The sequence below is a fragment of the Paroedura picta genome, chromosome 3 (assembly GCF_049243985.1).
Source record: "Paroedura picta isolate Pp20150507F chromosome 3, Ppicta_v3.0, whole genome shotgun sequence".
Lineage (NCBI taxonomy): Eukaryota > Metazoa > Chordata > Lepidosauria > Squamata > Gekkonidae > Paroedura > Paroedura picta.
The window spans coordinates 93194833-93220420 of NC_135371.1; the positions used below are offsets into that span (position 1 = coordinate 93194833).

Here is a 25588-nt window from a genome sequence, read left to right on the forward strand (position 1 = left end):
CAGTTTGCAGTTTTACAGTTCTTTAATTCAGTGTTTTGTTCTGGGAGGCACTGTAGCCCACAGTTTGGTAGCTGTTGTACTTGTTGTAGTACTTGCTTTTGCCAACTTTGGGTACTATTGTTCTGCTCTGGTTTGCTGGCCTGGAGGGCACTGTTTGGTTCCCCTGCCAGAGCTGTTCTCACAGAGCAGTTCTGTCAGTGCTCTCTCAGGGTGTCTGGCATCAAGAAAGGAAGGGAAGGCAATTGTAAGCTGCTTTGAGACTCCTTTGGTTAGTGAAAAGTGGGGTACAAAAACCAGCAGCTATTCATCCTCTTGACTTTTCTGTATTTGTTGGCGGGAGGGGGCATGATTTAGCATGGATTAAGCGCTTAGTCCACCCTGTAAGTTTACCAGTAGCCTGCTGCATTTCCTACCCTCGGCTTATATGCAAGCCGATAAGTTTGCCCAGATTTTGTGGTAAAATTAAGTGCCTCAGCTTATATGCAGGTCGACTTTTATGCGAGTATATAAGGTAATCATAGTTCTGCTTGTCTTTCAATATGAATAGATAATCATGTATAACAAAAGCAATTTCATTCAGCCAAGTTACTCTAGTGAGGCACATGGTTATTCATCTTCATAATCATCTGATACCTCTAGAGTGCATGACTATCAACAGCATGCATTGAATTACTGGCAGGCCTGGTCAACAGAGTTGATACTCACCAGTTATTTTACAAGTCCATTTTGGTATTTTGTCTCAGGTATCTGCTTTTCTTCATATATTTGTTTTCAGAACCAAAATGAGATAAAAGCACTCACATCTTCTCCTAATTTGGTTAGAGTTTTCAAATATGTATAAGCTAGTAGCACAAGTTTTTGATTACTTTGGATAAAGCAAATCATTTTTTTTTGCATAAATGTTTGAAGGAACAGAATGATGTTACTGTGAATCTTCCCTTCAACTGGCATCCCAATGACATGATGTCAAAATAATGAAGAAAAATCAAGAAAGGATAAAATTACAATGTGGCTGTCAAATGTTAGAAACTGGTAAGAAGACTGGAGCTGCTGAAGGATTTCACAAGTGTATGTTGTAGCTATAAAATACATAATATAAGAAAGATCTTGTATGTCCAAGTTGCTCCTGGATTTGTTCCATGTTGAAATAATTATTAGGTGTTTAAAATAAATCTTTTTCTTCTGTCGCTGGCCATTCAGTGGACTCTCCTGGTGCTGAGAGCCAGGTGATCGTGGAAGGTGGGAGGATGAGGGTAGAGAAGGTGATTGTTTGCTGGGACAGCCCAAAGAGAGGAGAGAGGGGCAGGGGGAGGTGAAAAATTGACTGGGGCAGGCCCGTGGACTCCGAGAGCCACAATGACAACTGAGGGGCCCTGGAGAAGGGGGAGGGAGACTTCCATTCGTGGGACTGAAGGCTAGAGCAGGCTCACTGGGCTGGGCCCACTAGCAGGCCCATTTTCAGGGACACAAACAAGGTGGGGAAAATTCCCACATGTGGGAAACCTCTCAAACGCCAAAACTCTCCTAGCAATCTGGATCTTATCTAACTCCCTCCAAAGCATAAATTCAAAGGTCCTAAACCAGTGGTTCTCAACCTTGGGTCACAACCCCATTTGGGGCCACTTGGCGCCTTCTGTGGGGTCCCCAGATTGCTGGCCGTGGCAGCAGTGGCAACAGTGGCCCAAGGCGGCAGTGGCCAATGGTGGAAGGCAGTGGCGGTCAGAGGTGGAGGGAGGCAGGTGGTGGCCTCAGCTGTCCGCCGGTGGCCGGTGGCGGCAAGCGTAGGCAGTGAAGCTATGGCAATGCATGTGCACACATGCCACACCATGCATATGCGCACCACCCCCACCACTGCCGAAGTTGGGGTCACAGTGGTAAAAACAATGAGAACCACTGTCCTTAACTAACAACCAGCAAGTAAACACTGCAGAACACCCAAGCCATCTACAAATAGCAATTACGAATCAATTAACTAATCCCCCAAATATATTCTGATTAATTGACTACATTTAATCAACTGATTTAATCAAATAATTAACCCACAATCAATTGCTCCAACTAATAATCAACCCCTCAAACAACCCAGCTACCACAATTCCCCATATGTACTATCCAATCCCTGAAATGAAATCCAACCTAAACCCAACCTAAATAATCCCTGAAATGAAACCCAATCTAAATAAGCACCCCCAGCCCCTCCCCCCCATCTGAATGGGAGCCAATACACAATGTTCACGGCACTCTAATTTAGAAACCAACACCAGACTGGGTAGCCCTGAGATGTCATAGCAGATGATCGGGGCCTTCCCTCTAGAATCATCTACCCAACTCAGCTGAAATTGCCAAACCCAAGTCAACTAAACCCAAAGCAATCTGAGCAAGAAGCCAGGTTACACAAAACCTAGAAAACAAACAAGTGGTAATCCAAAAGAAAGTCGTCCAAAGCATGCAGGAACACAACACCAAATATGAATGCCCCTCAACCATTGGGCATACTTAAGAGTAAAGTATGGGGGTCAGGGATTCCAGTAATAAGGGGAAGAGGCAGATACAGTGGTGGGAGGAGTTTGGACAAAAAAGGGACTTGAGATATGATTATGCTGAAACCCCTTCTAACTTCCACCCCATCTCTTGGGCCACTATAGTGGGAGGCAAAGGTGAACAACCCACCTCCGACACTGATGCTCTGCCTATAACATGGTGGTGAGGCAAGTGAAATGCAACTTTTATTTAACTTGCATTGTGTCTGCACAGTCATACCCAGCACAATTATTAAGGTCAGTTCGATCCCCCACCACCCTCAATGAAGAGCGCCAAAACAATAGCCAATTGGAAATTAGCTGTGAGACATTTGCGAGCCACTTCTCAGACAAAAATCTTAACTCACCACCATGATTTTGGACACAGAAAGTGAACTAGAGGCCCCTTGGCCATCTTTGGAGAGAACACCGAGTTACTTCAGATGACTCTCACTAACAAAAGTGGACAAGGTGCTAGCAGCAACAAGGCCAACCCCTTGCCCACTAGAACCATGTCCATTGTGGCTCCTAAAATCAACAGACACAAGATTAGGGGGACCTCTCTGGGAAATAATCTCTCCCTTTCAACAGAGGAATTCCTGGAAGGACTAAAGGAGGCAGTGGTGGGCCCATTGCTCAAAAAACCATCCCTTGACCTGCAGAAGCCTGACAACTATCACCCCGTCTCAAATCTGGCGTTTCTGAGGAAGTCGGTTGAAAGGGCTGCTGCCGACCAAATATCAGCATTCCTTGATCCCTTTCAGTCAGGTTTCTGGCCTGGCCATGGGATAGAGACAGTTCTAGTTGCCTGATGGATGACCTCCACCACCATCTGGATTGAGGCAGGACAACGCTGCTGGCACTGTTAGAATTGTCAGCAGTGTTTGACTCAGTCGATCATGAGCTCTTAGCTCACCGCCTCACCGATGCTGGGATACGGGGGACAGCCCTCAAATGGCTGATCTCCTTCCTTTGGAGTCACAGACAGAGGGTAGCAATAGGAGACCGAGTATCTAATCATCACCAGCTCATATGTGGAGTCCCACAAGGAACATTCCGCTCTCCTATTTAATATCTTTATGCATCCTCTTGCTCAGCTAGTATAGAGGTTTGGGCTGGGTTGTCACCAATATGCAGATGACACCCAGTTCTTCCTGCTGATGGATGACTGCCCTGAATCCCTCCCAGAAACATTAGACAGCTGCCAGGAAGCAGTGATGAAATGGTTCAAGCAGTCATTCATAGCACAACCCTGCAAAGCCGGAGGTCCTATAGCTGGGTAGGAAGGGACCATGTGAGGAAACAGGTCTGCCCACCTTGGACGGAATGCAGCTGTCAATGATCCTGGATGCATCCCTTACAAAAGAAACCCAGGTCATAAAGGGAGTGCGGCTGGCATTTTACCACCTATGCCAAGCCAAATTACTAGTGCCATACTTGGCCCTAGAACACCTAGCCATAGTGATCTATGCGATGGTCACCTCTAGACTGGACTTCTGCAACTTGCTGTACACAGCCCTACCCTTTTCCTCGCTCCAGAAACTACAACTGGTGCAGAATGCCGAGTCCAGAGTTCTCGCTAATATGCCATGAAGATCACAAATCCAGCTTGTACTCCAACAACTCACCTGGCTCCCAATTGAATTTTGGATTACGCTAAAGGTTTTGGTACTTACCTTCAAGGCCATACATGGTCTGGGCCCAGTGAACCTGAGAGTCTACCTCCCTGCCTATACCCCCCAAAGAGCCTTACGTTCCACCACCTCCAACTGGCTGGTGAACCCTGGCATCACAGAAGCATGTTGGACATCAACAAGTACCAGAGCCTTCTCTGTCCTGGCCCCCACCTGGTGAGTTCCCTGAAGAGATCAGGGCCCTGCCCAAGCTCTCACAATTTCACAGGGCCTGCAAAAGGGATTTGCTTGAGGCCAATTGACCAATCAACATCTGCTCATCCCCCCATCTGAAACCCCCTCCCATGACTGAATAATCTGATATCTATGGGTTCCTATTGAAATATTGTATGTTATGTTATGGTTGTTATATACTACCCTATGATGATGTTGTATGTAAACTGTCCAGAGCCATATGGAAGGGGCGGTATAAAAATCTAAATTAATAAATACAGGGGGATAGTTTAAAAAGTGGCATATTGGCCAAAAAGAACTTGTTTTTACAGCTCACCTCAGAGGGTAGGGACTAGGCATGGACTATTTGGTTTGGGTAAGCCAAAAAGTACCCAAAGCAATATATATTCAGGTACTTTTGGGCCATATCCAAGCCAAATCACCTTTTCCTGCACTTTAAACAGTTGAAATCAGCATGAGTGGGTTATGGCAGGGGTCCCCAACCTTTTTATCACCGGGGACCGGTCAACGCTTGACAATTTTACTGAGGCCCGGGGGGTAGTCTTTTGTCGAGGGACGTCACCACCACCGCCTGAGTCCCTGCTCTGCTTACTTTCCTAACGGCGCCCCTGACTTCCCACCACCTGCTGGGGGGCACTGCTAGCAGCAGCTTCACAGTGCCAGGTCGAGGGGGAGCCCCGGCCATGGCGGCCGCCGGAGAGCACCAAAGGTGAGCCAGCGGCAGAGTGGCAGGGCAGCCCTCGAGGCAGCAGCTGGGGAGGAGGATGAGGAGGAGCCATGGCCCGGTACCGATTGATCCATGGACCGGTCCCAGTCCCCGGACCGGGGGTTGGGGACCACTGGGTTATGGGAAGAAACCTTACAAAAAGGATGCCAAAAAAGATGTTGGTGTTTGTATTTCATAGAATCATAGAATCATAGAGTTGGAAGGCGCCATACAGGCCATCTAGTCCAACCCCTTGCTCAACGCAGGATCAGCCCAAAGCATCCTAAAGCATCCAATTTCTCCATGTAGAGTTGGTTTCATCATGGAAATGCCATCATTGTATTTTTGATTATGCACAACATCCCCCCCAGCAGCCACTGAATCTTTTCAGTGCAATATTTAAAATTAACTTTAAAACGATACTTCTTTTACAGTCATGAAAACACCTGCTTTTGCATGCATAAGCACTACCGTGTTTCTGATCTCCTCCCTCATGCCAGCATACACCAATGAGGGAAATAGACAGCCTCCCTCCCTCATCCACCAATGGGAATTTGAGATGCCCCTTGTTCGGTGCAGACCCTCCCACCTCTGCTATGACATTACACTAGCAGAAAATTAATTTATTCACTTCCTCAGAGACATTTTTTTTTATTTAGATTTATATACCGCCCTCCCCGAAGGCTCAGGGCGGTTTACATTAAAACTTGCAAGCATTTCAATCCTCTCTCTATGAGGAACAGCATACCTCTGAGGGGGAAAGGTTGTAGTGTTTCCAAAAGACTGTGTATCCCCACGGAAATTTCTTGTTGAGATTTCCATGGCCATAAACTACAATTACCATAAGGCCCTGCCAATAGCATGTGCAGAAGTTGCAGTCATGTGACATTGCAGCTGACCATGGCCTGTCAATGTGCCTCCACACACTATTTGCTGTGGTAAGTCTGTCTTCCAGTGCATAATCCTTGCAAAAGAACACGGCCGTTTTTTAAAAATGATGATTTAAAAGGGTCAGCGTGCTGGCTTTAATGAAAACCGATACATGCATAACCCACCCTTATCTGAATTCACTAGAACAGAGAATCTCTTTTCTCCCACCATAGGAAATAATGAAGGTTGGATGAGAACACCCGCTGTGGGTGCCCAAAGAATTGGACCCCCTGGTCCAATCTTGTTGAACTTGAGGGTTCTTTTGAGGAGAGTTTTCCATAGCTATACTGCAAATTTGGTACCTCTACCCCGGACCCCCCCCCCCATCCCTCCAGACTATGGAATAGACAAAAAAGCAAAAATTCCCATTGACTTTAATGGTGTCATAGGTTATAATGGCACCAAATTGATTAGGATTTGGCCAACTCTGAACTAGTGAATGTTGATTCAGGTGATTCAGATTCAGTCTAGTAGGTACACACAGAGAAGATCCTACAATCCTTTTCCATTGTTGTTCCTCTATAAATTTATGAAACAACCTAGGGGGTGGGACATGTCCGGCTGTCCAAGCTGGAATCGGGCCAATCAGGGTGCAGCCAGCTTTTCCCTGATTGGCCCTGCCCCTGCGGCTCTCGCCCTCCGTCCCTGGACTCTAGCCTCTTTTCTCTCAGATGCCTCAGTGCCTGGAGCCAGCAGCAGGTAAGGGGAGAGGCCCTGGGCAAAGGGTCATGGTGGAGTGCCTCCTAACGAGGGCCTCTTGGCCTGCTAGGATGGGCCTGCTGATGAGGGCCTCCCGGCCTGCTGATTGCTCGTTATGGACTGCTAAGGAGCTGACTAGCTGACTGCTAAGGAGCTCTGTCCCAGGCCTGCTAATGAGCTGCCCAGCCCCCACCCGCCCCACTTGATCTGGCTGTGAGCTGCCGCCTAAAGCCACCTTAAGCTGCCTGGCCAGGGGAGGGGACCCTTTCAAGGCCCATTCTTAGGAATGGGCTTTGAAGCTAGTGAAGATCATAAGATGAATCAATCACTGCAGCTGTCTAAATTATCCAGTAATTAATACAACAGACTGTGGACAGACTGCGACATGGGCTTCTTCAAGCCAGGTGCTCTGTGACATGCGATGTGTACATTTCAAGTTATTTCACACACCCTTCTTCCTCCTTCCATTTTCTCACAGGCTGTGTTCAATGTAGTGTGGAGGACTGCTGTGTCAAATGGAATCTTGTGTTCAATGTTCTTATTGATATGAATCTCTCAAGTAGGGAAAAAGTTACATAAGCAAGTCAGGCATCTTTCTTTTCCATCTGAAGTAGTCATACATATTTTACTTCAATACTTGACTACCTGTATACTTGGAGATGGGAGACAGGAAAGAGTGAATGGTATTCTTGATGGAATTCTCCCCATGGCTCTTCTCAGCGGAATCGTGATAGTTCAAGTCAAGCTTTTAAATATGGAAAGAAAAAATAGATATGGTGCAACTATGTCACCATATCTGGTTGCTATTTATGGTACATCATGTTCTGCATATGCTCAAGTGCTAGAATTGCTGGGTCAAATCTTGATGCCATGGCTGTCTTTGATGTTTTCTTTTTTTTCACTCCCTGTTGTTGCAACATTGCTGCAAAATTAAATGCCTGCCTTAGTTCTCAAGCCTGATTAAAATTTGCTCTTACTGATTAAAATCCTCTGATCAATCAACTAAATCTTTAGCTGATCTAGCAGTTTCCTCTTATAGTACTCCTTGCTGTTGGCTCATAAAGGAATCGGCTTTCAACTCCTTTGGTTCCTTTCTTTGCCTGTGAACTGTGTTCCTCACACAGTGAAGAGAACTCTGTAACCTGGACATACTGTTTGGCTATCACATCCTCAAGCATAAGCAAACAGAGCTTCAGAGTGTTTTTGTTATCTACTTCATGTGCATGTTGTTTCTTTTTGTACGTAAAAAAACATGCCTGTCATAACATTAGTGCCATTAAATCAGTCTTACATTTACAAGTAGCCTCAGGAGAGGGCGGTATAGAAATTAAATAAATAAGTTATAAATGGTTATATGTTTATTTTTAAGTATTAGTTTCCTACTGTTCCAGAAATCTCAAAGTGGTTAACATTAAATAAAAACTTTTCACAAATAAAATCACATATATGTTCCACCCATAAGAAACAACAGACTATAGCAGGGGTCCCCAACCTGAGGCCGGTGGCCCGCATGCAGCCCCTGACCTCTTTCTGTGCAGCCCTCCAACCTGCTTGTCTACTGCTATCACTCTCAGTAGGTTAATAGTTTTGTTACATTTTGGTTTAAAATGTGGCCCTCTTTGGGCACTGGGCACGCTAACGTGGCCCCCATGTGCCAAAAGGTTGGGGACCCCTGGGCTATAGCAAAACCACATCTCCATGTCATAAACACAAATGTTACATCACCTATGCATAAAGCAATGCTCGTTTAACAGAATTAAGATGTCAAAACAACTTATTTTTAAATGAATTCTTTTCCAGACCTATACAAAAGTTACTCACTGAAGAATTTTTTCAATATTGTCTTGCTATCGGGTATTTTTAGCTCGAAAATATTGCAATAAATACCCCCCATATTTGAAATCACCTCTTTGAGGGACATAGTGAGTAATTTTATTTTTATATCTGTCCTTCCTTAGTTGGCTCAGCACAGGTAACATCAGGGTTTACATTACATTTCAAGTAAATTACCAATATACAATAAAAAATAATTAAAATTATATTAAAACCCACCTCATTATCATAATTACAGGGGGCTTAGTGTTCACAGAGATTTTCTTTTGGAGGATGGCTTTCAGGTAGGGTTACTAAATTGGTTACTAAATTTTTGGTCCCTTAATTCTTACTATTACTACTTCTATCATATTTCAGCCTTATCCCAACTTCCACTTACAAAAGGAAAAGCCATGAATCTATGGGGCAGAAATGTTATGGGGCAGAAATAATAGCAGTGTGCAATCATTATCATTTGGATCCTAAATGATACTAGATTACTAGACAGACCACTAATTATAATTAGTGATGCTTGCAAATTTTGTTTTGCTATTTGGGATAGCTTCCTGTCCCTGATAAATTTATGTACATAAATAACCTGACCCAGATTAAGCTAGCTCACTGTTCCCTTATATGTGTACTCTTATGATCCTTGTTCAATTTTGTCTAAGGAAGAATGCATGCACTCGAAAGCTCACACCTTGAATAAATCTTCACTGGTTTTAAAGGTGCTATTGGACTTTATTTTTGTTTTGCTACTTTAGACCAACTTGGCTACCTACTTGAATCATTGTCCCTTAGTGTTACATCTGCTTTTGCTTTTGAGGTTTGCAGGGAATGTCTATTTAGATATAGTGAGCATTTGGTTTAAGGACCCCACAAACTTTTGTAATTGCCTCATTTTGTAAGCTTTTTCAAACATCTAAAAGTGTTCATAGTTGGGAATGCCTGGGCTAGCTGTTACCAAGTGCGTTCTCAGGTTACTGAGTACTTTCTGATCTTGGACCAGCACAATGATCAAAATACTTGGTCTTTTTCATCCTCTTTTGTTCTACATTTGCAAACACATCAGGACTTAAGAATTGGTTACAGGAGCATCAGATGAATAGGGTCATGTGAAGATTTGTGCGAGACTAGCATCTAGTAAACTTTACAACAAAGCATACAAAGCACCAGTCTATTACTCTGTTACTCTATAGCTATTGTAAGGGTATTACTGGGTGGTATGTTATGGCTGCAGATTAAATTTAGAAATTTAAAATACAGTTTTTAAACTATATTGCATAATCAAATACAGTACTCCCTTATATTAAAGGTAAAGGTAAAGGCCTGTGCAAGCACCAAGTCATGTCTGACCCTTGGGGTGACTCCTCTAGCGTTTTCATGGCAGACTCAATATGGGGTGGTTTGCCACTGCCTTCCCCAGTCATTACCGTTTACCCCCCAGCAAGCTGGGTACTCATTTTACCGACCTCGGAAGGATGGAAGGCTGAGTCAACCTTGAGCCGGCTGCTGGGATCGAACTCCCAGCCTCATGGGCAAAACTTTCAGACTGTATGGCTGCTTCCTTACCACTCTGCGCCACAAGAGGCTCTTACTCCCTTATATTACCAATGGCCTAGATTTTTATAATCAACACCCTTTGTTTACTGATGTTGAACAATCCTATTCAGTAAGTTAATAAAGACCAATATTTCATTGGCTATCTATTCTCCTGGAGGATCAACAGGTGCTTACCATAATGTCTAAAAGAAAACTCTGAATGTCAGTGCTGGGAAGCAATTTCAGCAGGTCTTGTGTACTCTGTTGGCCCTCCAAGACAACGAGTTGACTGATGTGTAAAACAGGATTGTAGACTATTGGTCTGGTCCAGCAGTGTTCTTGGGTTGTTCTAAAGAAGAAGAACTGGGCAATTGAGTGGAAATGTAGAGGCTGATTTAAAATTATGTAACAGAGAAGAAATAATGTAGATTCAGAATTGTTTGGTTTCATTTTTTACTTCACAGTCACACAACATATACATTTACATTTAAGAAATATCTAGAGCAGATTTCATGCAGTCAGTGGATTATTACAATTTACACAGCTGTCTGATAAGTGTAACTCTGTAATAGATAAAATAACATATATATGAATTTGCTTGGAGGTAGGATTTGGGGAGGAAATTTCATAAAAGGGATGTCCTGATTATCATTTTTAAGCATTGCATTTGAGAGATGCTCTAAGATGCAGGCCCTGACCTAGATAGCCCAGGTTTGCCTAATCTTGTCAGATCTTAGAAGCAAAGCAGGATTGACCCTAGTCAGCATTTGGATGGGGAACCACCCAAAAATACCAGGATCACTATGCAGAGGCAGCAATTGACAAACCACCTCTGAATGTCTCCTGTCTTGAAACCCTATGGGTTGCCATAAGTCAGCTGCCACTTGACGGATGGATGGAACCACTGCAATGTGATCTATGTGCAGCTTCCTTAGAAGAGTGAAGCTAAAGCTGCTGCAACCTGCTGCATCCAGAATGCTGACTGAATTGGGTTGTAGGAACCATATTGCTCCAGTCCTGTTCCATCTAAATTGCTTTCTTATCAGCTCTTGGGTCCAATTCAAAGTGCAAGCATTAACTTCTAAAACCCTATCTGGCTTTGGACAAAAATATTATCAATATACTTTTTAGCCCTGTATGAACATACCTGACCACTGCAGTCATCTTCAGGGATACTTCCTGTGGCTCTCTCATTGTCTGAGGCTCACTGGGTAGTAGCCTGAGGAAACATTTTGTCATTTGAAGCCCCAGAATTATGGAATTACATTTCTGAGTAGATTTGTCCGCCCTCCTTGATTAAGGTCTTCCAACAGTGGGTGAAGACTTCTGTGTTATTTCTAGTGAACCCCCACTGACCCTCCTTCCTGTTTATGTGTTAGTTCAATTGTTGTTTTTAATTATTTTTGTATTTTTAAAAGCTTGTTTAATAGTAATGATTGGTCTCCATCTTGGGGGTCCCTACATTTGGTGGAAAGGTGGCCTAAAATGTTTTAAATAGATAAACAAACAAACAAACAAATAATTTCTTTTAGGTAACACGTGCACAATGGCAGAATACAGTCAGCTAAAAGGTATTCTTCTGGACCTTCAGTCTCACCATCAGAGGCAGCAAGCTCAGCCAATGGAAGACAGAACTTGGAAGCGTTTCTTAGTTGAAGATATGTTTAACCAGTTGGATATAAATGGTGATGGACACCTCAGCAGCTCTGAATTGGTTCAGGTGGGTTTGTTGTTCGATGAAAATTGAATTATGAAGTGGACTGCATTTCCCATTCAAAGTGTAAATTGAATGTAACAGTGGAATTCTCACAAGAATGGTCATTTGTAGCACACAGCTGAAAATTATGACTATGAAATCTCTGTCATAGCTGAATCTTTTATCCCATCTGCCTTAGCAGCAGGAATATTACTTTGAAAAAAGGAGAATATATGCCACATCACATTTTTGTTCTGTATCACCCTAGTGAATAAAGATTTGTGTAGGAAACTATTTTAAAGCCCAGCCTGCCAACAAAGTGAATTTATTTGCATCAAAAAGATTTAAATTTCAAAATCAGCATAGGTTCTCCCATTTACTTATGAGATGCTTCAGCAGTACAAACTATGTTAACAACTTTATTCATCTATGCACACAATTTCCTTTTGTAGTTGCTGAAGTGTTGATTAAAGGAAATTAAAAATGTAAAACAAAATTAGTGTCTGAGAAAATAGTGATCTTTAATTACTAGCGTGTTGGCCTATTTGAATATATCTAATTAGTAAAGTTAACTAAACATGTAGCAATTAGAACAACATAGTAAGTGCCTTGGAAAGCTAGACAGGTTGGTAGCCATGTTGGTTTGAAACAACAAAACAAATTTGAGTCCACTATGACCCTTAAGACCAACAAAGTATTATTGAAGGTACTAGAAGCAAAGCCCGTTGTACCAAGGAATACAACGAGCACTAGGATGCACACGTGCAGTGTAGCCATCCTGGAGGGTTATACCAGAACAATCTTAATCAGGAAAGTCATTTTTTTCCAGCTCTGTCAGTCCAAGGCTTTAAAGCGACTGAGATCTCTTTAATTGCTTGGGACTCATATTTCAGTCCAAGCCACGCACTCCTGTCTTACTGATCTTGGCCTGATTTCTCTGACTTGCAGCTTGGTTGACTGAGCTTCAAGTTAGAGGAGCCAGTCACAGCTGTGTCTGCAGGGCATGGAGCTGTTAGTTTCTACCTCTCTGATCATAGCATCAACTTAACATCAACTCGGCCACTCCAACTGATTCAGAACACACTGCAACCCATTTTCTACTAATAGCAATAGTTGAAACATGCATATTACAACCATTCTGCAATCATTCCATTGGTTACCAGTCATTTACTGGATTCCATTTAAAGTGTTAGTTACTACTAGAAACCTTCCAATGGACTTGAACACAATCACCTTTAGCACTCCCTCTCTTGCTATGCTTCACCATGATAGCTTCATTCATGTGAGCAAAGACTTCTGAGGGCTCCACCCAGTGTATCATTAAGGTCAGTAATTTCCACTTGTCTTGCATTCTTTCTTTTGTCTCTCACCTTAAAGAACGGCCTTCTTGAAAAGGTCAGTAAGGCTCTCACAGACCGATCATTCTGCCAAATGTGGAAAACACTAATCTTCAGGAGGCCATTTTTATGAAGGGAACAGAAGTGGAACTTTTTCATTCAGCAGGGCACTTGTATAATAGCACCAATTTATAATGCCTTCAAAGGTTCTCTGCGTTTGTAATTACACTTTCTACATTGCTTATAGCATAATTTGCCTTTAAAAAGTTTGTTGTAATATCAGGTTGGAGCCAGATTAAATTTTCAATGGCTGAATTGAATTTTCCTGCCTTCCCCCTTTCACTGGAGTCCACTGATCTCCACAAAAAGCTGTTTCTGTGTAATAGGGAATTTGGGGTAATGTCGTGAGAGTGGCCTGTGGTGGGAAGGGGAAATCAACAAATTGTCAATGTGTGATCTCAAAGGCATTATTTTTTGCAGTATAATGTTCCATAATGTTTTATTTTAAAACTCAGACTTGGGTCATTTAATTGATTCCAATAATAATACTAAAAAAATGACCCTTCACTTACCATGTAAAAATGTTCAATAAAAGCGAGATCAACCGTAACTTCTAGGATCAATCCTTTAAAGATGGACATTTTCCTTTGTCTACTCTTGTATTGAAAATTGATTAACTTTTCATAATACTGACAAGCTTCTTTGATTTAATGCCAGGAAGGAAAGCACTTTACCAGCTATGTGTTCATTAGATTTATGAAAGTGACTCCATGAAAGCATTAGAGTTTTAAATGGAAATAACATTCCAATTACCAGAGCTGTTAATAGGCTTGTATACTCACATCTCAGACGTGTATCTGATATTTCATAAAGCTAAGCCCAGAGGGAATATTTCAGTCAGTTTTCCCAGTGGCTAAAACTGGATTTGGATCCAAAATGAAAAAGACAAAAATTGACCTGCTACCTTATTGTTATGGGCATTTTCTTACTGAAAAAAATGTTTGACATTCATTGAAATAAATAAGTTGGCAACTTTCCCAGACTAAATTCCATTTTCTACCTTTATATTTCCTTTTTTTTTTAAATCACATGATGATTTGGGAAAGTAGAGAAAGGACTTAACAGACATTGGGTGGCTAGTCAAAATTATCCGTGTGCTGTTTTCTGTATTTTAAAAAAAAATATTTCCACTATAACTGAGTGATTAGAGTGAATGCAAGAAATAGGGAAGAGTTTTCTTTAACTGAGAAACAATATGACATATATGACTTTCTAGTAGTGTTCTTCTAGTACTGTTCAGTACTCTTTTCTCTTGGCCTTGATATTTTAATATTTATAAATAAGAAAATTTAAAGGACTGATAACATACATGAAAATCAGCCAAGAGCTTGTATTTTATACAAGGAGAAGAAGGAATTGGTTTTTATATGACACTTTTCTCTACCCGAAGGAAGCTCAAAGCGTCTTACACTCGCCTTCCCTTTCCTCTCCCCACAACAGACACCCTGTGGGGTGGGTGAGGCTGAGAGAGCCCTGATATTACTTGCTCGGTCAGAACAATTTTATCAGTGCCATGGTGAGCTCAAGGTCACCCAGCTGGCTGCATGTGGGGGAGTGCAGAATCGAACCTGGCATGCCAGATTAGAAATCTGCACTCCTAACCACTACACCAAAGTGGAAGTCCCAATTCAAATCAAGTTTCAACTTCCAGTGCAAATTTGGTATCACTGCGGAAGTGATTCCAGTTATGGTGGGAGCCAACTTTGCCCACTGCGGCTCGTAGCAAGAGAAAAAAACCAAACATTGATATTGGCTGTGTCTCTATGACACTTCAATGGAAAACATGGGTTTAACATGGAGTTTCCAGCAATTTCTGTGTTACTGCTCCCTTTCCCCTGCTCCCAACCCTCTTGCTGATTGTCTGGTTATGTCATTATCTTTAAAAACAAGCACCATAGGCATCCTAATTGGTCCCCCATTTAGGGAATAATGGTCCTGTTATTCAGGAAGCTGAAAAACATACCCCAAATGTGACTACAAAGTGTTAATAGACAAACCAGAAATCCAGGAATATGGAAAATATTGCCTGCTGAATCCTGGGAAGGAAATTAAAATGGAATTGTGTTCAGCTACTATCTGAACATATAATTGTTGCAGAACATTGAAATATTGAGTTGTTTTAGCAAAATTTTCTTCTCAGATGAGTCATTATTAGGCATGTGCATGAGGAAAAAATAAAGGCCATTCAAACCTGAATGGGTCTGAAGCACCCTTCCCTGGCTCAGTTTTAGCTGAATTAGAAAAGGTTCAGATAACTTCCCATGTACATTGGGAGGGCAGGTGCACAGCTTCCATGCCTTTCCTTCCTAATGCTAGCCAGCAGCTGGCTGTTTAAATGTTGGAGAGGGCAGGTGCTGAGTTCCATATGCCTCACTTCCCTGATGACAGCCAGTTCTTGCTTCAAAAACTGGGGAGTTAGAGAGCACACCACATAGCTCAGTGGTTCTTAACCTTGGGGGCAGGACCCCATTTGGGGTCATCTGGCCCCTTCCCCAGGGTCGTCAGGTTGCCTGACACCGCGGTGGCAGGTGGCAGCATGTGGAGGCATGTGGTGGTGGTGTTGGGCAGGGGCCAGTGGCCGGTTGTGGTGGCCAGTGGCCAGTGGAGGTGGGCAGAGGTAGCAGCCCCATGGCAATGGCTGCCTCCACGCCACGTCGATCATTGTGTGCATGCATGCGCACATGCATTTCCAGTGCCCCACTGGCTCCTTCTGCAGCTGCCCAGCCTGCCCAGAGGGTCACACTGGCACCTGCTGAGGAATACACCAAAATGCTTTGCTGAGCTATTTCTGAGCTGGCAAGAAAGTGACCCCCTGCCCCTGTGGGTTGCCCCATCCCGCCTGACTCTGTCTGGCAAGCCCCACATGCTCTGCAGCAGGACTGTCATGGAACTCCCCCCACACACAGTTAAAAGAAGGGAGAAAGGAGAGAAGTGGCGAACCAAGGGAGCAAGACACACGCCCAAGCCTAGCCCAGAGCAGGACAGCGAGCAATGTGGATGTGGCGGCAGTGGCAGCAGTTACCCCCCCCTCCAGTCACCTCCTGCGGGGGGGGGGTCACCCATGGCCACAGCTGTGGGGGCCGGCAGAAGTGCCTCCACAGCACTACTTGGCAACTCCTCCGGCTGAGTTCCTGCTGGGCTTTGGCACCTAAGTTGGGGTCATGGCAAAGAAAAGGTTGAGAACCACTGAAATAGTTGATCTTAACAGATCAGTTATGGACCCTTTAAATGCCATCCCCCACTTTCTCAGGCACCAGAGACCACTGCACAAGACCGGGGGGGGGTGTTTAAAGGGTGCATGAAGTAGCCAATCTGTTATGGTCTCTGCTGCCTGAGCACGGGGAAGCATTTAGAGGGCATTCCAAGTGAGGATTGGGGAGAGAGGGTGCAGGGTTCGCTTGTTCACCCCTCCCTCCCTCCCTCTCTCTCCCTGATCCCTGCTGACAGCCAGCTCCCAAACAGTCAGGGAGAGGCAAGCCTACCCTATGCCAGTACTCCCCGATGCCTCTGAGGAGATAGGTGAAAATGTGTTTTTTGACCGGTCCACATTTTGGCGTTATATATTAACTAGAATTAAAGATGTTACTTCTTCACACTTCTTTGTAGCCAGTCTGTCAGTTTTTCTGCTTATTGCAACCACTGACAGGCCACTTACTCGGTATCAGCACCAAAGCAGCCAGTCGTTCTGTTCCATTGTATTTTGTTCCTGTCATATTCCTCTTCCTCTCATGGGAAGGATCAAAGAGACCATTTCTGCATGGAGAGGTAAAATGCACGTGGCCTCCTGCTTGCAAATGCAGGATGGTAAACCTCACATTTACAACCCTCCATATGGGAGACCCCTCCAGCATTTTCCCTCTGCCCTGTTGCGGCTTTTTGCCTCCTGATGAGGATACAAGGGAAAGCAAAAATATTTTCTCCCCCCTCCCCCATTCCTTGGCTTGTCAATTACAGAAAGCCACCAATCACAGCACAGCAGTTCTCTCATGGATTGAAACGTTCTCCCGCCCCCCCGAGCCCCAAAATTAATTTTGTTTTTTTTAAAGGCATTTTTGCGTTGCTATGAGGTAATTCCACAGCACAGATGCATTTTTAATTTAAAAATAACACTTCTGCGTTGCTATGGAGAAACACCAGAACAATACAGCATCCCCCCCCCCCCCGTTCTTTGGGATTTTATGGTATTTTGGACTCTATGTCTGGATAGATTTGTGAGAGGTTGAACAAGGTAACTGGAACTCAAACAGTGCTTGTGTGTGAACAGTAGGTTTTAAAACAAGCAGCATGCATGCCTGGATGCTTGGGAGATGGCTGCTTCAACCCATCCCTCCTGCTTTCCCTATTAATTCCCCACCTCCAGAAAACAGATACAGAACTGTGTTTTGCCTGCCTGAGTTGTGAGAAGGCTCGACATGGTAACTGGAGCCAAATAAGTGATTTTTTGTAAACGGTTGGCTTAAAAACAAAACAGACTCTTGGATGATTGGGAGAAGGCTGTTTGATCACCTCCCCCCCCCCCCATGTCTTTCTCAATTCATTCCCACCTCCAGAAAACAGAAATGGTACTGTGTTTTGCCTGCCTGATCCCAAAAAGACCATGGACACTTTGCAGATTTTATTTTACCTTTGACAATGTAGCTTTGAGGTGGCACTGCAACACAGATCATGCCATTTTTTAAAAATTACTTTGAGCAGGGAATGGAGAGGGGAGGGCGGGTGTGAAGGCAGGACAATGCTACAGATTATTGTGCCTTTCCCCTCCATATGGGCTTGTCTTTGGTTCACTGTTGGGATGTGAGATAAAAAGTAGAAAATCCACTTTTTGCGATTTCCTTCATCTGGACAAAATGTGAGCCAGCCCGTGGACAGCCTCGGGATGCAGGCAAAGTTATGTGGAGGGGGCTCTAAAACCCGCCAGCAACCCGAGCCTTAGACTAAGAGCCACAGGCCAAGAACCCTTTGGTTTGCACTTCTGATCAGGAAGAGCCTTGGAGTTGGAAGGCTTTCAGTTCTTACCTCCGAACAGCAATAGCAGAGGGCAGGACCAACAGTTAACCCCATGCAAACTGTTGGAATTACAATCAGCAAGTAATTTGGTGGTTAGATTTGAAGGACTCTTGGTAAGCTGTTTAAGCAGCTAAGCTGCACCTATGTTATCATTTGTGCACCTAATGGTCACAGGAAAAACCCCAGCACATGGTGTGAGAAATTCCTTTGTTTAAGGTGGGCTCCAGCCCACTTTCTGCTTCTTCAGGAAGAAGCACAATGTGTGTGTTTTTTAGAAGAAAGCAAGCAGCCATTAGGCTATCAGCATTCTCCACATGCAGATATGTGGCATGTAGTCTGCCTGTAGCCTAGCCACAAAAAACTTGCAATGTGTTGTTTTTGTAACTACTCTCTAAGGTTTTATACTCTGCTTCAGTAAGAAAACTGAAACAGATGAATATGACATATTCTGTAAATAAACTTTCCTAGTAAAAATTCTGTCTTGGATCTGTGCCTGATCCACAAAGGTAACTCATAATTGCATCCCTTCAAATGCTCTGTTACTCTAATTTCTCTGGAGGGATTCAGGACTATGCCAAGTCCAAAAGTCCCAACACAAATAGACCCTCCTGAGCCAGTAGCTATCAGCAAGAAACAACAACAACAACAACAAAACCCAAACAGAAGCCACTTGTCACGGACCAGCCAGCTCCAAGTGATGCAGACTTATTTATTTATTATATTTATATACTGCCCTCCCCGGAGGCTCAGGGCGGTTTCTTCTGAGGAAGAAGCAGCCAGCAGGCCTGACTCAAACCCACAGCAAGTAACACAGACACAACAGGTGAAGACCCGTCAGCCATGATACAATAGGAGAAAAAAGTCTCAAGTTGGCGATAGTGAAGTGATTTAATGTTCAAAATATCAGAATGTTCAAAACAATTTCAAAACAATTTCCCAGGTATATTCCGTTTACACTTCCTTCGTCTGTGAATTCTCAATATTGTAATCTCAATATTTTCTAATAATTTTTGTTGGAAATTATGTTCGTTGGAATTAACTTAGTCTCTTAGAATTGCTTGGGTGCATAATTCAATCCCAAACTGGTTGCATAAATTCAAATTTGTAACATTATTTCCAACAAAAATTATTAGAACGGCCGATTTAGACACCACCGCACACAACCCTACTTGAGACTTTTTTCTTCTATAGTAACACAGAAACCGCAGGAGGAGGCAGTCTCTGTGGAGCCAGACATGGATCCATAACCAGGTGCCAGTACCAATACAATTGCTTCCCCAGCCCTGAGTTGGCAACAGAGAGCCATCTGCTGGCCAGTTCACCTCCCCTGTGTCCAGAACATTGTGCACAATGTAGAAGGAAGACTAGAGGGAGCTGCAAGTCAGAAAGCGCTTGGCCAGACTGGAAGCACAATCCAGGCAATAAGAATGAGTGTTTGTAGGAACAGGGCTGAGGTGGTTGGCAGGTGTTTAGCCTGATATATCAAAGCAGCAAATACATGAGTGGCTGCATAGGGGTAACATGTCTGACAGTGCCTGACTTTGCAGGCTGTATTCCTGATTGATTCCCTCTTCTCTTTTCCTAGCCTGTACTCTAGAACTCTGCTTTTGGGTTTACCTTTGGACTTGAAGCTGTGAGTGTGTTTTAACCGGTGTCTAGACTTTGGAATGATATTTGACTACTTCTGTTTGCCTGTTGTGTGTCTGCAATCAGGACAGTACTCTCTAGCAGGCTGCAAGCACCCACAAACACTGCCTCTCCCACAGCAACTTCAGTTAATGCTCCCCAGGAGTTTAAAAAAGGCAAAAAACACTCATATTGCCAGCAGCTCCTGTGCTCCTTCCCCTAGGCCAGTTGACTCAAATCCTGGGAGCAATCCCAAAAGCCATTTTTCAGATTTTTGTTTGTTGGGGGATACCTCTGGTAGATAGCTGATCTTTGCAAGGCTAACTGGGATGGACAAAGAGTATGATCTAGAAAACAGTCACAGAAATAGATAAAATGTACTGTTTACATATTTAGATATTTATGTCCTTCTTTTCTCCCCAATGGTGACTCAAAATGGTGACTCATTTCATCAATTTCTTCTTATTTATCCTCACAACAACCCCATAAGGTAGGTTAGGCTGAGAGAGAGTAACAGTTCCATGGCTGACTACAGTGCAATTCTAAGGACAGTTATTGCAGTCTACATCCATTTGTTTCAGTGGGCCTAGACTGGAATAACTCTGTATAGGACTGCAATATTAGTCAGCTTCCGTGGCAGAGTAAGGATTCCAACCTGGGTCCCCCCAGATCTTAGTCTGACACTCTATCCACTCTAACATTGCATTGGTTCTCTATATCACACCAACATTTCAGGAACCTGAGGAAGTATATTTTCTGTGGTGCATCACCTTTTCACAGCATGTCCTGCTAACTTCTACCAGAAAGGAGATAAATTTTTATCAGATTTTTATGAAAAAGGAAAAAATGTGGTGTTGGGATCAGAGGGTATGGTCTTACAAGAAACTTAAGCCTTGAGCTTTTGTGATGCAAGGCAGTTTAGAGCACATGACTTTATAAACATTACAATGAAATCTGTTATAAATGTACTTTGACACCTTACATTGTCTAGCAAAGATCTTAAATCCTCAATTGTATATGGATAAAAGCTGTAGCAAGCTGTGCTACCCACTGATAAGTTCATAAGTCATTTCTATGGTGATTGTGGAGAAGTTGGAAGTATCTCCCCCCCCCCAATTTTTTTTTAGGCTGAAGTTTGAACAATGCTAAAAATAGGTATCTGCCACAAAAGGAGCAACACACTTTTTCAGTTGGTGGGTTTTCCTTTTATCCTGTTAATCTAGAGTATTACCAGACTATATAGGCAGAGTTAAGCATTCAAACTTTACCTTCATTCTGGGTTTGTTTTCCTAATTTTAAAATGGTGTGCCTTTGGAAGTGTTGGAACAAAATAACACAAACATACAGACTCACGCATAACCTTAAAGGTGTTTCTTTCTACAGTGTTCATAGCAATCATTGCTGTCTTGAGAGGAGAAAGAATCTACAAGAATTGTGTAGATTCTTTCTACACAAGAATCCCATCCCCTTGCCAGCTATTTTGTTTGAGCTGATACTGTTCTGAGAAAGGTTATGCAAAGAGAAGGAATCACGGCTATCTCTCAAGTTTGATATTAAATCTTTCTTGGTATGAATCATTGGCAGAGTCCAACTTTGTAGGGTTTGTAGGACAACTGCTGTATCCATTGGCAGCTTCCAGGCACGTTACGGAAGAAAGAGATATTTACTGTCCTATCCCACTCAGGTATCTGAGAGGCATTGTCACTGAGGAAATCACTAAAGCTGCATCTCACTTGACTTAGTCCCTGTGCCATACCCCAGAATGCAAAACAAATCTCTTCTCCAACTTCAGCTGTGTGACTACCTAGTCAAAAAGTCAAGTCTTAGCTGAGAGTCCCCTAAGCTTCCTTATGTGACACTCACCTATTTTTAACCATATTAGGTTTCATTTCTAAAAATGATTTTTCTGTTATAGAACCATGATTTTGTACTATTCCAGCCTATTGGGTTCTAGTATTCTCGGATTACCTATGGTTAAAACTAATAAAACAATTAGATATGATTATATAATCTGTTATGGCATTTCTTTATGTTGGGCTATCACTTTGATAATGATAACTCTGGTGATTTCATCAGAGTTATGTGCACTCGTAGCAAAATTCTTGCTTGGACTATGCCTATCAAGTTTATGCTTTTGTTATTGTCCTTTTGTTTTGATCCTATTGTTCAATTTTCATGTATTTTCCAGTAAAAAATAAATTATCATTGGTAACAAATATTAATAATTCTCTCTTTGTTTTTCTTAATAGCTGATGAGAAGGGAAGAGCTGGGAGATGATGTCTTGGATTGTACACCAGAGGATCTTCTCCAGTTTGATGATTACAACAATGATGGTTACCTAACTCTGCAAGAACTCTACACTGCATTCCGTAAGTGTGTATTTACCACTGTGTATTTTTCTAAAACAGCTTATCTTTAGAATTTCAAAAGGGAAGTTCTGTGATACCAGCATGTACAACTCAGTTATTCAATAAGTAGAGGAGAAAAGAGTTGTTTTAATTTTCTCTGTACTTTGCGGTAAATTTTTGTTTATGCGGGCAATCTACTTTCTTATTACACCTACACTGAAAATGCAGGAAAGAAATGGAATCTGAGTGGTGAAAACTATAGGGATTTTCCCCTGATCTGTTGAAGCTGTTGTCAGGAATTTCTGTAGCAGATGACACTGGAAGGTAGCTTTGGTAATGACTTGGATTGATAGATTACTGTGTTGTGTTATTCTTAGAGGCAGGGTTTTTTTTTTTTGGGGGGGGGTGTAGATCCTTGCATGTAATTCTTTGCTACCCACAAGAAACACTGACAATGTTTAATTCCTTCCCTCTGCCCCAAGATATTTGATTGAAGTCATCTTGACAATTCTTTCTTGTTTCAGCACTGAGCATGAAACCATGCCAATGTGATTTTAGTGTTTTGCTTTTCTTCTGTGCTAGAGAATTGCTATGTGCACCATTGTAAATCTACATTGGCACTTCAACTGTGTGCAGCAATCATAGTACTTTCAAAAGCAACCTTTGTTGAATACAAGTTGTAGAGTCAAACTGTTATCTGAACCCTCCCCTCCCCCTCCCCCTCCCCCCTTCTCTTGCTGTTGCCTGAGCGGAAGAAAACCATTAAGAACTATTAGATTAAAAGAGACAAATAATGGATTGTAGCTTAATGTTTTATGCTCCAGCCATGATGATGTGTGATCACAATGAATGATATTGCTGGTTTGCTCATTCCAAGGCCATTATGATTCAGGCTCAGATATCCTTTGAGGTTCAGAGGTGTTGAATAATGGGTTCATCATGCCATGAGTTCTCCCTACTGCAATAATTACTGCACACTTTCTATCATTCTTTACAGCACCAGGTGACCTGGTAAAGAGCCTTTTCCACTGCTAAGAAGGGCCAAATGGATGAAGTGGGAAAGCCTCTAAGTCTTATGGTTCTTCATAGCTAAGAATGATTCAAGCTGAGAATGTATCTCTGTAAATCCATCCATATCCAGATTGTTCACATGCTTTAGGCATTAAAGAATACTGACTCAATCAGCCTTAAAGGACACAGAAAGACCTCATATCTTTAAAGGACACAGAAAGACCTCATATCCTTAAAGGACACAGAAAGACCTCATATCCTTGTCAGTAAAACTATTAAAATTAAGAAAGGGAAAATTTGCTGTTCAAATACATGTACAATTGCCTTTGAGGTCACTCTAACATGTTCAAACTGTTGGGAATCCAGGGGAAAGTTTGTTGAATATTTGTGCTGAAGGCAGCTGTTGAGTAGATTGTTAGGGGAGCAAGCATCCCTACTCTAGTGCAGATTCTCAACAGCTTGATTCAGTAAGCTGAATTATTTTCTAAATGCTAAGTAAATATAGTATTATACCTGGCAGGGAAGTCTCATTCTGTATAAGTGCTTCCATTGTCCCCCCATATTTTCCTTTTCTGATATTAGAATGCAGGGACATCAGTATTTCAGATTCCAGATAAATTAATTTATTTAAGATTTTCAGTCCATATATTGTGGACTGCCACCGTACAGAGGGAAATCTAATGCCCAGGTCCAAAAGTCGCAATCAAATCTATGAGGCAATGAAAGCGAGTCCAGACAATAACAAATGGGTGTTTTGAACAAAGTTAAATTCAAACGCTAGTCACAATATTGTGACGTTCTCCAGATCCATGGTGCCTTAAACTAAGACTAGCAATAATGAGCCCTTGCCGTCTTAGCAAGTTGCCTGTCTACCTTCTGCTCCTATTGCTCTGCCCTCCAGCCTTATATAGGAGAGTGGTAGGAGCAAAATGGAGGGAGGGTAGAATCATGCAATGCTGTGACCTCTTCCCAGTGACTTAGAGTAAGAACTCTCCTAATATCTGTAGAAAAATGCTAATGTTTTCACAAAATGCTCAGACATCTGTCATGTCACTTCCATTTTTTTAAATCAGAAGTGATGCCAGTGCACTGGCACACTGCTGGCAAACCAGGTTTTCCCCCATTTCATCCAGGGGAGTGACCAGCTGAAGCCTACTTGCAGAAGTTGCTTTGAAGGCCTAGAAAGCCTCTTCTGTCATCAGTAGCCTGTTCTCCCAGCAGGGCAAACATGGGTGAACTCTCCCTGACTGGTCTTTCTAGAAAATGCCAGCCTCCAGATGGGACCTGGGTATCCCCCAGAATCACAGCTCATCTCCAGACTGCAGATATCAGTTCTCTTGGAGAAAATGGCTGCTTTGGAAGGTGACCTCTATGGCACTGTACTCCACTGTCCCTGTCTCCCCCAAATTTCTAGGAATTTCCCAACCTAGATCAGGCCCAGGATGACCTTGCAATGGTAGGTCTTTCTTTATCTCAGACAAATCTGAAATCCTAAATTTTTCTGATATTTTCCATCTAATTACAGGCTGAATCTAGAGGAGCTTACTCATCACTGTTAAAGGTATTAAGGTTCAACAGATTTTTCTTAAGTGTATTTATTGTTCTAGAAGTTCGTTCTTGTGTTCCATTCTACTGATCTTTATTTTCAATGTAATTGGAAAGATTTCTGAAATGATCTGAAGTAGAACAATCTGTATCAGTTCAGATTCTTACCTTCATTTATTAAAAAAAAACTTTGTTCCTAATACACACATGTTCAGTAATTTAAAACCAAATGCAAAAAGCAAACATGTGTTCTGATTTGAGTGCTGCTCAATTTTTTTGTTTTGGTCTTTTATTGATCAACATAAATTCACATATGAATCAATAAAACATGGTAGTAAAATCCTAGGGCCTGGACTCATGCATAATTCCTTTTGCAGTTTTGTCAGGGGCAGGAGAGCTAAGGAAGATGGTGATAGCCATGGCTTGGTGAGTCCAGTAAGGAGGGCCCAACCATGTGGTCAGTCAAGGGGCAGGTCAGCTATAGTAATATGAATCTTAGTCCCTCTGCCTTCCAGGGATAGGGCCTACAGAATGGCCTGAGTAGGGCTGAAGGAGGGTGCAAAATCTAATGGGGGAGGGGTAATTAATCAGTGTTGTACCATTCAGAGCTCACCTGGCCATGTTGATTTTCCCCCCATCCATTCCTCCCTTTGTATTGCTGTCTTTGAGTATTTACATGCAGATTATGGCCTCTCTTGGTACGGGGAGAAGACTAACACAGTGTGGGTGTGCAAGTAATACTTTAGATTAAGGGGTTGCTTCTGTTTAATTTTCAGCATGGGGCTGGATACATTTTAGGAAAATTGGCTTGCGTGCCCATTTTGCCTGCATATGGGGATTCCCTTAAGGGATTTGGGGGTGAGGGCTTTCAAAGTCCAACT

The 25588-nt window shown here is 42.7% G+C and overlaps 1 protein-coding gene across 4 annotated transcripts in view; it reads left to right on the forward strand.

Moving 5' to 3' along the window:
• The window catches only part of FSTL4 (follistatin like 4), a 695481-nt gene that overhangs the window by 365056 nt on the left and 304837 nt on the right, over positions 1-25588 (forward strand). For 3 of the 4 annotated variants that reach the window (XM_077326857.1, XM_077326854.1, XM_077326855.1), the window contains exons 5-6: positions 11609-11796; positions 22052-22172. In XM_077326857.1, the coding sequence (XP_077182972.1) occupies positions 11609-11796; positions 22052-22172 (309 nt within the window). The remainder of the gene's footprint in view (positions 1-11608; positions 11797-22051; positions 22173-25588) is intronic. The other variant, XM_077326858.1, reaches the window with a different exon arrangement.